A 12,762-nucleotide genomic window follows, 5' to 3' on the forward strand; every position below is an offset into this window, starting at 1 on the left:
ATATTTTTATTATTTTTTTATATTAAACATTAAGATTGTTTACCAGTGAAATCTGCACCAACCATATACAATGTGCAAATTGTCATTTTCAATCATAGATTGACTGAAACTGAGATAATTACCTTAGATCCAAGAACTGTCATTATCCATAAAAATATAAATATGATATTAAAGACAGTTATCAAGTTTTAATCCTCTGTTCAAATTTTGTGCAATACTTAAAACTAAATAACAATATTCTGTAAATCAGTCAATATTTTATAAATTTGCTATATATGACATTTAAAAAGATTGTAAATATTTTTCTATAATAGAAATATATATTACTTATGTTGATGTATCTGATTATTTCTTATGTTTGTGAAAATAAAACAAATAACAAGATGAAATTAGTAATGGGTATGAGTTTGTCTGTACTTTAGAATTCACCAGCAAGTTTCTACAGCATCAATCAATTTTTCGGTTTACTAAGATAGACACATACTAAAACTATTGTTGAGATGGGAAGACATAAGCTATCAATGGACATTGGTTTAATTGTACTATAAAGGGTAGGGTAGCAATATTTCTGATGACTTCTATGTACAGTGTACATTTTGGGTACGTCCAGAGTTTACAGCATCTTGATTACAGGGTGATTATATTCACATAACAAGCACCACCTTGGCGCACTTTGTAATCTATCACACAGCCCAACAATAGTTTTAGTTGTGTCTATCTTAGTATAATAGTAACCCAAAACCTCAGCTCAATTGATGTTGTAGTACTTGTGTGCAAAGAAACATGTTGAAAGTTCCCACACTGCAACTAGTGGTATTTCATGTAAAGATTGGCTGAAATGTTGGATTTTATGGCCTATAACACCCCCCCCCCCCTCCAAAATAATATTTGTATATATTACAATGTAATGCCCCAATGTGGACTTTTGCACCATAGGGTTATATATGTCAGATGGTAATCTGGAAGGTGAGAAACATTCTGATCAAGACTTTCTCAAGTCTCTCGGCTTTCATTGTTTTATTTGTATGAATTGTTTTGTGTTCTTGAAATCGTCTGGTACACATGTAGAGCCCTTGGGAGACTACTATTAGGGCCAAATAAAAAAATTGTGTGTTTCTGATGACTTGACCGACCTTAGATTTAAAGCCATCTCTTATATGCAAAGAGGTAAAATTATGACAATTTACTTCTATTTCCCTGTAGATTTTAAGGCCAAATTATCTTTGGTTACATCTTTTTTGTCAGCCCATACAACAGTCTGCATGTTGTGTTTGTCTACTTCTGAATCACCTAATTGTCTTCATTTACTTCTTTTTACACCTCATCAAGAAATATTGTGACCAACGAATATCTTATCTTTGGGTCGAAGTTAGTAAATAAAATGTAAAATAAAATAAATTCCCGACCTACCAACCCTATTTTCTGAAGTCATGTTACCGGAAACAAACTTTTTGTTTTGTTTTGTCTGGTTCAACTTTGAAGCAGGAAATGGTCCCTCAGTGACACCCCTACCACGTAGTAGTTTGGTCTAAAAACACAACTGACCAGCTGCGCGAAGTCCGAACTTCAGCTACCAGTATGGCTGTGTCTACGAACATGTGTCGACAGTTGTCAGCACTATTGATGATTCCATTCTTACTACAATCTTGCAATGGTGCTATTAAAGGTGGAATGCTGTTCCCAAGAGACACAGAATCAAGAGAGACCAAAGATTTAAGCGGAATTTGGAATTTCAGAGCAGATACATCACCGAATCGAAATGCTGGATTTGAGCAGCAGTGGTACAAACGACCATTGGCAAAGGTGGGCGGAGCTCAACAAACTTTTGTTCGATGTCCGTACATTCGAAGTTCTCCACGGCCACACACATTTTAGTGTGTGAAAAAAATGTCAGAGACCAGGACGAAGTCCTTTGGTACCCAAAAATTCTTAAAAACCAACATTTTATCACAGTATTTTATTGGTTCTGAAAATACCAGTATTACATCATTATAATTCGAAAAGAAAAGGATATGCAGTCTTTGTTTATCATGTGTATACTAGTACTATAACCACAGAGGGATGTGTCCAGGGATGTGCTACCATATCCCCTAATACACCCATTGTGCTACTATCTAGAATCTATTGTAAGCAGGGGAGGCGTGAAGCTTCGTAATCAGTATATCACACTTTAACACGTTACTTTGGTATTGATAGAAAATTATTTCTTTTATTACATCTTGATTTCATAATTTTACTGTTACGTTGTCATTACCCAGTAGTACTAGTAGCTTTAAGTTTTCACAATTTTTGCCCTATTTAAAAATACACCTATCCATTTCATAAATCATTGAATTACTTTATTCATTATACTCATTGATATGGTAGTGTTGTATACATTGGCTTGATGACCATATGTAAACAGTGCAGACCATAGCAACTACTTGTTTGTCAACAGTTAGTAAGTGAGTTAGTATGATGGTGATCATATGGTTTACTTAATCATTAGGCCACATGAATGCAGTATGCTTGCATCAACATATTACAAGTAAAATATGAGAGAGAGAGAGAGAGAGAGAGAGAGAGAGAGAGAGAGAGAGAGAGAGAGAGAGAGAGAGAGAGAGAGAGAGACAGACAGAAAGACAGACAGACAGACAGACAGACAGACAGACAGACAGACAGAGAAGCTGAGCTACGATATTTAGACTTTATTATTTATCATATTTTATGTTTTCCATCAGTCTGGTGCTGTGATTGACATGCCAGTACCTTCCAGCTACAATGATGTCACACAAGATAAATCATTACGTGATTTTGTTGGTTGGGTTTGGTACGACAGACAGTTTTATCCTCCATTTTCCTGGCAGAATCTAAAGCAAAGAGTTGTACTGAGATTTGAAAGTGCTCATTACTATACGACGGTGGTAAGTTGGTAGAATCAACTTGACAAGAACATTGCCAATTAAGGACAGTGCACTGAGTATATACACATACAAAGACCCATGATTCAATCCCAGGTTCTTATGTTAGTATTATATTATCAATCACGTTGTAAATGGTCTAGTTGTAGAAATGATACAAGTGCCAATATTATTACTTAAAACATGATGAGATGTCATCCGATGAAGTTGCAGCATTCCACTTAAAGGCCTATGTTTCAATCCCAGGTTCTTACATGTTGTGAATGATCTAGTTGTAGAAATGATACAAGTGCCAATATTATTACTTAAAACGTGATGAGATGTCATCCGATGAAGTTGCAGCATTCCACTTAAAGGCCTATGTTTCAATCCCAGGTTCTTACATGTTGTGAATGATCTAGTTGTAGAAATGATACAAGTGCTAATATTATTACTTAAAACATGATGAGATGTCGTCCTATGAAGTTGCAGTGTTCCACTTAAAGGCCTTTGTTTCAATCCCAGGTTCTTGTTATCTTACCAGTGGAGCCATGAGAATTATTATTCTCTGTCTCTGTCTCTCTCTTTTGTTCTGGACCAACTTTTTTCTGTAAACTCTGCCAGACAACTGCTTTTCACACTTACCTGCTGAAGTGGAATATAGGGTGAGACAGGAGATAGCAATGAGGCATGGTTCCAGTCACTTATAGTTATCGATTTTTAATCTTTACAGTCATACTTTCAAATTAAGATTGTGAAAGTGAGACTCTGATATATCTTTAGTGGAATTCAATGGATTTAAGACCAGATCACAAAATGAGAGGTCACAAGCCATGAGTGAGGTCATTTACCATTTTAGGTTGAGGTCAATGGCAAACTGGCAAGACCAAAGTTTAAATACTCAGTGGCCGATATGACCACAATTTTATTCACCTGTATAGTACATCTTATGAAGGTAGACAACCTGTTCTTTATTTTGACAGTGGTTGAATGGTGAAGAGGTCATGAGCCATGATGGAGGTCATTTACCATTTGAGGTTGAAATCAGTGCTAAACTATTGTATGGTGAAAGTAATAGAATCACAGCAGCTGTCAATAACACCTTATCACCACATACACTACCACCTGGTACTATTGAATATAAAACAGATAAAAACAAGTAAGTGTACAAATTTATAATCTAGTGCAGTTCCTCGTCTTTTAACGTCCAAACTAACAAATTCAGTACAACAAAGAGCTTGTTTTGTTAATAATATAATCCACCTGGTTACTTTGTTAACATTCACATTTTGTCTTCTAGATAACATCCACCTGGTTATGTTGTTAATATTGTAATTTTATCTCCAAATATCCACCTGGTTATTTTGTTAATGTTCAAATTTTGTTTTCTAGATATCCACCTGGTTATTGTGTTAATATTCAAATTTTGTTTTCTAGATATCCACCTGGTTATTTTGTACAGAATCTTCAGATGGATTTCTTTAACTATGCTGGAATACACCGACCAGTAAAACTATACACTACACCATCAGTATACATTGATGATATCACCGTGGTAACAGACATCTCAACAACAACAGGTACAATGAAAATCATATCCGAAACATAGAACTTGAATTTTTGTATGTATAATTTAGAAACACTACACTGTGATAGTCAATCAGTTTGAGCCATTCCATGTGGTGCAAAGGTGACTCCCTGATGACTGACCTTATTATGGGTATATGATCAGTCCATGCAAAACTATATAAGAAGAATAGATTAACTTCATATTTCTTAGTCTCGGTTACCCAGACTCTTGCCACTGGGGGCTTTGCCTACGAGACCATGAGAGTCTGGGGAAATGAGATTCCAACTATCCCATGCAGGAAGTAGCCTCTGTAGCAGTGCATTGTGGGGAGTACTTCACGTCCAACATTGCAGGCAAAACAATTTGGGTACCTTCACTACAGATTATCACTTCTCAAGCAACTGATATATATTAATTACAACACACAGGCCTTGTAAACCCATTTTATGCTTGGAAGAAATGTACTGTGTGACGTCTGTAGCGGGGTAGTTGAAATCCTGTTTTTCACCAGACTCTTGTTTGGGGTGGTCTTGTAGGCAGAGCCCCCAGTGGTGAGTGTCTGGGTAACCGAGACTACAAATTTCTCTGTAGTTACAGACTTGTTATAAACTATATAAAGAAGATAAATTCAAATTTCTCTGTAATTGCCATTAGACCTGATATGCTCTGTGAACAAAGTTGGAATGTTTAGAAACCTTTTGAGTCAAGTTTTGTGAAGACCATCAACTTTTATCTTTTGTAGTTTTCTCTATAACATCACATGACACACAAAGTAAAATGACAATACAGTCTGCATGTATGACTTTCTGAGTACAGGTTTTATTTGTGTTTTGTACTACAGGCTCCTACATGACTTAGCTGTCTACTTTATTCCTGTGTGTCATTATACCGTCAACATGTAAATACATATCATGTTTTGTGTTGTAAAATATAATGTGCTTTTCTATTCTAGGCCGAGTGAACTACCAGGTTGTGGTTGGTGGTGGTGGTGGTGGTCAAGGCAATGTTTCATCACAGGTTGATCTCTATGATAAAGATGGTAACAATGTGTCCAGTCAGAAAGACAAACTTCAAGGTCAACTGTCAGTGTCTAATGCACATTTCTGGTGGCCTTACACTATGAGTAATGATTCTGCATATCTATATACACTCAAGGTATAATTAGCATGGGTTATTACTTCCATGTATAGTTAGACATTTTGGATTGATAACAGATTAACGATCATGGTGCTTCATCATTTGGCATAGATAGTTTTCACTTTAAAGTTACATTCTGTACCAAAAGACTCCTTTTCAAAACTACCACATTCTGAATTAAGCTGGAATATTGAAGTAACTCAATTGCAAAGATAAAGAGAAAAAAGTCCTTCTATGTACATGATGTAGATATTATTGAATTGATATCATTCAGAGTTTACAGAACCTGGCTGACAAAATTTCAAAATACTAGTACATGAATATAGACTTTGATTTATCGAGATTGTACTGACAGCAGAAATAGACTGTGTTTTTGAGAGATATACCTAAGTTACCAAATGGATAGATCAATACATATACTCTCTGTAAACTTTGTGTTCCAGGTTTCCATCACATCTGGTAGTGGAAGTGATATCTACCGTTTACCTATTGGTATCAGAACTGTCAAAACTACCAACACTCAACTATTAATTAATGACAAACCATTCTACTGTCATGGAGTAGCCAAACATGAAGATGCTGATGTAAGTCATACCTGCTTTCAAACTTGAAGGGGAATGCCACTGCAGGGAACACAGACATTTTCATAAACTATGGGTCTTGGAGAGTCATTTCATGATTTTACATCACATACAATTACTTGCAATTTCTGAGAAACATCAATTTTGATCTTGTGCATTTATGGGGTATCTTTGCTATGGGCTGTTGCATCATTTGTCAACCCCATTTTTCAACTCCAATACAATCATACATTTTCTGATAACTTTAATATGATGTTTTGAATGGGTGTATTATATTTTGGTTGGAATAACTTTCATTAGGTTTTAAAATCAGTTGCCATAATTAATTTTTCTTTGTGTCCGTAGATCCGTGGTAAAGGAGTAGACTTGCCATTGATAACTAAAGATTTTAGTTTGATGAAATGGTTGGGTGCTAACTGTTTCCGTACCAGTCATTATCCGTATGCTGATGAAATCCTGGATATGGCTGACAGACAGGGAATAGTTGTCATTGATGAATGTCCTGGTGTTGGCATTAAAGAGTTGAGTACACGTATTAGTTTATTTGACGTGCTTGAGTTGAAATTTTTAATCAGTGATAGACTTTTTGCCGGTTCCAAGATGCATTGCGTGTCTCTCCATACAACGCCGTGTATTTGTGTACGTGGTGAGGGTTTTGTACGTGCTACTCAGATGGTTGTCACCTGACCGTACACTGTGTTCACCCGTAAAATCACTGTCTGTCATTGATGATGTTTAGTCTTTGATCTGTAAAATCAATGTCTTTCCATCATTTCCTGATGAAAATGTTATTTCAAATGTAATAAAGACAAAACAAGACTAAATGTAACAACATAAGCGACATCCTCTTGCACTATGCATCTTGGAACCGGAAAAAGGACTACTAATACTCGAATAGCAGTTCTAGTAACATTTGTCTTTTGTAATCTGCTACAGTTTGCTATTTGTTGGCATGTAGCAATTAAAGGAGCTACTGTGGCTATAACTATTTTTTTTTGATCAGACAAATAAATACGTTCACAGAAAATTGTTAAAATACCAATAATTAGACACTGTTCATGTTAATTAAGGGTCAGTTGTATCCAGACTTTGTACAGCAACAGGTTGAAATCATGATCACATTGAGGGCATTTATTTTTTGGTGTGGACCCAAAAATCAATTTGATTGGATTTTATTTTACCATATTATGTGAATGGTTGCACAAGTATATATCCACAGGTGATTCAATACTGGTCAGGGTGTACGGTATCACAAGGAAGTTATTCTATCTAACAAACTAAGTTTTAAAACAAAAACCATACCACTTGCTGCTAGTGCAGCTTTAAGGTGTTCTGGACAAAATATAAGATCTACCCTGAGAATATAAGATCTACTCTGAGTATGTATAACATCACATAGTCAACGTCATTGAAATTTGTTTTCTTAAATCATAAATTGACTTCTGTTATTTTCAGCCCTGAGAATTTCAGCAATAAGTCGTTAACTCATCATCTGGAAGTGATGGACGAGTTGGTAAGAAGAGATAAAAACAGACCAGCAGTTATCATGTGGTCTGTGGCCAATGAACCCAACTCAGCTGCATCACAGGCTGAAGCTTATTTCAAGTAAGTACATCTATGTGCAAGGAAGCTTACAGTATCTGATCTTATTTATCATCAATTAGAATTGATTTATGATACATTTAAACCAAATTTGATTAAAATCTGTAAACACTGAAGTAAAGTGCTTTCTCTATGTGTTACACTCGTTTATAGCATTCATATCAAGTGTAAAAGTATACTGTTTCAATTTATTTGTGTATTTACGTTATATCATTGCTTTAACTGTTATTTGCATGTAGCGTCTCCAGTAAGGGGATATGCAGTACCAAAATACAAGGGTTTGAACTTTAACCTTTCAATTGTGAGATGAAACAATGCCCAAGTTTCTAGGTCATATTTGTTAGTAACCATAGATACAACTTTTAGATTGTTTGATTGTTTGTGTCTGTAGATCTGTCATTACTCACACCAAGGAAATAGATCCTAGTTCCAGACCAGTTACATTTGTCTGTAACCATGGCTACGACTCTGATCATGCTGTAAGTATATGAGTGAGCTAGTAGATAAAATTATGTAAACATCTTAGTCTTTTTAATCTATAATAACACTAGACTTTTTCTGTGCAAACTTTTTTCCCATAGAACTGAAATGTACAGTTTTCATCATCAAATTGAGAACTTAAAACATTTTTATTGGGACATTCAGAGAAAATGTTGAATCAGAAGGTGATAGTTGCAGCCTGTAGCTGTCATCAGATTGTGTATTTATTTTGGAATTTTAATTTATAAAACAACTTTACTATGTTTTTGTACTTTAAAAATCAATGTGAAACAACATATACCAAGTCTTTGTTTGTAACTCAATAAATTGTAAAAAGATGCAAAAAGTTTGTTATTATATGTATTGAAAATAACAAACATTTCTCATATACTTTTAATGTTTTACAATTTATTGAGTTACAAACAAGTACTTGGTATATGCTGTTTCACATTTCTTTTCAAGTAAAAAAATATAGTAGAGTTCCAAAATAAATGCCCAATTCCCCTCCATATGGCCACTTTTAAGGCCTGTCACCGTATGTATAGGGTGTAATTACATAGAGTTACAGAAACCAAAGTAAGGGAATTGCAAACCTCCACCCCAGTTCAATTTTTGCTGGTAGAGAGAGGAATATTTATTATGGCAAAAATGCATACAATCTCAAAAATAGTCAAAATAAAGACTTTATGATGCATCTCCAGCCGATTTAATACGCTCTAGAATTGTTGAAAGATTGTTGTCATAAGTGAATCATCTTATTACTGAAGAATGTTTTTTTCTGTTCTTTTTTAAACATCTTGTATCAACCAAGACCCAGTTTGTAGATGTGGTTTGCCTGAATAGTTACTATTCATGGTACTCTGACACAGGTCACCCAGAGGTCATTCAACTCCAGCTAGAATACAACCTGAGACAGTGGTTTAAAACCAGGAATAAACCAATCATGCAGACAGAGTATGGTGCTGGTAGTGTTATTGGAATACACATGGTGAGGAGTGTATTAAAATTAGTGTAGGGCAACTGGTGCTGATTGGTGCAAATGCAAATGATGTCACAAATATGCAAATAATCATCTGAGTAAACATTTTCTGATTACATATCTAGAGAGAGTATGTAGAGTCACTGAGAACTAGATGACAGTAACAAAAATATCATTTTGTGTTCTGCTTCATCATAGAGTTGACAATACGTATACATTGCTTTTTTTATCAGCAGTCAAAACATATTTGTTTTGAGAAATATTTCTGATAAACAAAGTTTGAGAGTACAATTTCCCCGATGTTCACTTCAAAGTTGAAGCAGAATACTAGAATATTGAGTCAATGTGTGTAATTAGATATTGTTCCCCAATATTTTTCTTCGTTCAGGAAAGGAAAATATGAGTGACCTAAGGGGTCCTTGTCACTATGAGATGCAAGATGAGTAGTGACAACCCTTGGGTAATGAGTATTTTCCGGCTGAATGAACAAAAATATTGGAGAATAACATAATTATACCACTGCCAGTAATATCAAAGAAAAATGGGAGAAAGTACTCACAATTTAGAATGTTTTGACTCATATTTCGTACAATGTACACAGCAGAACAAGTGACGTAGACGTACATTGTTGTGACATTGAAAGATCAGAGTATATATTCCATATTTTTTGTTGAACATGGCTTGTGCATAGTATAATTTTTATTACAGGATCCTCACATGGCGTTCTCTGAAGACTACCAGTCGGAAGTTTTGGAAGAACATTTCAAAATATTTGACAAATTGAGAAAAGAATTCTTTGTAGGAGAAATGGTTTGGAACTTTGCTGATTTTATGACAGCACAAGGTAAATTTAAATGGAGGTTTCTGATTGGTGGTAGTGACTTTCCGAACGTGATTTCTGATGCATTGATTTTTTTTCTTGAAATTTAATTTCACATTGTCTTCAAATAACCTGTTAAAATATGTAAGTTACAGTACCCCGGTAACTGCAATTCAAATGATGCAATTGTTGGTACGTTTTCCTTCTTCCTTTCACCCAGGAACAAATAGAGTGGTTGGTAACAGAAAAGGAGTATTTACCCGACAACGCCAACCCAAGATGGCCGCCTACACACTCTGAGATCACTACCAAGCTATCATCAACTCAACAACCAAATATTATCCTTGATAACAGCAACAAGGGCTGAAGTGACACTGTCCCAAATATCAACTCTAAGTGCAATTCTTTGGACACGGTTTTTGTGTCTAAAATTGAAATTTTTTAAAAATAAAATAGTTACTTTAAACTGCAGGATTTCAATCAGATAAGTGGTACTGGTAGCTCTGGGTTTATTGGAATATATAAACATTGTATCACTAGTTGAGCATAAACTTATATGGTTACACCTTACTTTATATGATAATTTTTATATTCAATATGTCTGCGTAGAAAGTTACGCAATATGCACATCAGCTGAATTGAAATATGTGAATAAATAAATAGCTTTTTTTTGGACATTGACAATCAATTTGCAGTATTACAGTAATGATATCTGCTCATATTTTCAGCAAACTTAATTTGTAAGTTTTACTGAGTGTAATTTGATTAAAATAAATCACAAAAAATATGACAAAGGTGATACAAAGATTCAAAAGGAAAGAAACCATGTGGATTGAGTATATGTATGTTTATCAAACAATACAGTAATCCTATGCAAACAGATGGTATTTGGCTTTTTAATATGAATTGTGTGTTTCCATTAATAATTCACATGTGTAATTGCATTACTTATTGCATCTATGGGTCGGTCGGTTGGTTGATTTTTAAAAAAAAAGGAAAAACATAAAAATCATCTTCATGTTTCTCTGACTCTCCTTTTCTTCCTCTCTATCTTCTGTTTATTGGATTCCTGGTAACAATCCTTTCTCAACTCCTCTACACAATTGGCATGTTCTCAACCCCCCCCCCCCCTTGAATAACCTCCATCATGAAAGAAATACTATGTCGTCGCCACTGCCATGACTGTAGATGATGTTGGCAATCCAGATACTTGCTTATTCTTGCCAGAGAGCACTGTTCCACAAAATATAAAGGAAATTATTATTTTTTTTTTTTTGATGTCAGAGCTGAAAATTTGGATCAGTCAGGTAATGAGAAACATGGAGAAACATCCAGGAAAGTGGACTTCTCATGTGCATTGACACAGATCACTTACTTTCTCTGATCTTGTGCCATAGCTAATAACCATCTACCCATCCTTTTTGGCCAAATATTGATTAGATAAAAGACCTTAGACAAAATCCTAGGCAGTAGAGGGAAGGCTGGTCTAGTTCCTGATGATCATATTCCGATTTTACTCTACGTTATCTTCACTATTAGTGTAAAATTGGAACACGGTCGTCAGGAACTAGACTAGGGAAAGGCAAAATCCAAATATTCCCACATGACCAGGATACTAGGCTAATGTTTACAATCTAACCTTCAGTGTGTGGACAGCCTTCTTTTGAAATGTCAGTTGAAGCTAGATTTATAGATTTTGATATGATACCATTGTTTTAAAGAGTAAATATTTGAATAAATATGAACATTTCTGATTTATATGTATGTTCACAAATGACATATGTTCGTTATGCAAACCAAGACATGTATAGAGAGAAATTTGCTGGATACTTAGTTTGATAATATTTTGAAAAGCTTATCTTTAGTATGATAAATGTGAAATGTATATTTTTTTTAAATATTCAAAACTTATCTCGTGACATTGTAATTTACAGCAAGCAGTAAATAATGTTTAAGGACATTTATCAAAGTTTATCTTTGAAATGCTTGTTGTGATAAATGTAGTCTGGATGCCAACGTGGTCTCTAACTGAGCGTGAGTGGAGGTGTAAATAAATAGACTATGGTAAAATGGGGGTATCTGATAATTTAGTCTAGCTGGTAGACACTTGGGCTATTCTGCCAACTTTAAAAGTGACCACAGGTCTGACCACTGTTGAGGGCTTACGCACCTGTGGTAGTGTCATCCTTGGAGTTTTTTTTCAGCAACCTTCCAAATACAGATCTGAGACCTTTAACTACATGTACTTAATAATGCGCATAAAGGCCAATGTTTGGTTAGGATCAACATTTTGTTGTGAAAATAGTTGTTTGACAGAGTTATGGCAAATTTTGGACTTGAAAAAATGAGTGGTCCATCCCAATGGCTCCACTGGTAAAGGGGAACACCACTCCAGGAAATAGAGACATTTTCATAAACTACAAGTTCTGGCGAGTCATTTCACGATTTTACACCACCTACAGTTACTTACGATTTCAGTGAAACATCAGTTGATCTTGTGCATTTATCTTTGCTGTGGGCCATTGCATCATGGGAGATAGCAGAAATACATTATTCAATGGTTGAACACTGAATATTCATGATTACAAAATAGATACACTTCGGTGTGAAACAGCAAAAATTTAAATATTCATATTGTTACGTAGTCTATACTTGACTTCAAAATAGGGTAGTCATCTGTGAAATGATTGGTATACATCATAATGTTTTATCAA

The 12,762-nt window shown here is 34.9% G+C and overlaps 1 protein-coding gene across 1 annotated transcript; it reads left to right on the plus strand.

Annotated features, from left to right (window-relative positions):
- The first annotated feature begins 1,593 nt into the window (after positions 1-1,593).
- Positions 1,594-11,000, plus strand: LOC144448839 (beta-glucuronidase-like). The gene is made up of 12 exons (XM_078139146.1): positions 1,594-1,803; positions 2,721-2,903; positions 3,863-4,038; positions 4,317-4,459; positions 5,402-5,604; positions 6,030-6,170; positions 6,513-6,688; positions 7,623-7,772; positions 8,161-8,248; positions 9,061-9,237; positions 9,937-10,072; positions 10,269-11,000. Exons 1-12 carry the CDS (start codon positions 1,597-1,599, stop codon positions 10,346-10,348), a joined length of 1,860 nt encoding a protein of 619 aa, XP_077995272.1. The 5' UTR covers positions 1,594-1,596; the 3' UTR covers positions 10,349-11,000.
- The last annotated feature ends 1,762 nt before the right edge of the window (positions 11,001-12,762 follow it).

This window comes from Glandiceps talaboti, chromosome 18 (assembly GCF_964340395.1).
Source record: "Glandiceps talaboti chromosome 18, keGlaTala1.1, whole genome shotgun sequence".
NCBI lineage: Eukaryota > Metazoa > Hemichordata > Enteropneusta > Spengelidae > Glandiceps > Glandiceps talaboti.

Bases quoted from the DNA above. Each gene is read 5' to 3' on its own strand.
- LOC144448839 (XM_078139146.1), top strand. From the start codon at position 1,597: ATGTGTCGACAGTTGTCAGCACTATTGATGATTCCATTCTTACTACAA. The intron at 1,804-2,720 runs GTGGGCGGAGCT...GTTTTCCATCAG, and splicing joins ACAAACGACCATTGGCAAAG to TCTGGTGCTGTGATTGACAT. The intron at 9,238-9,936 runs GTGAGGAGTGTA...TTTTTATTACAG, and splicing joins GTGTTATTGGAATACACATG to GATCCTCACATGGCGTTCTC.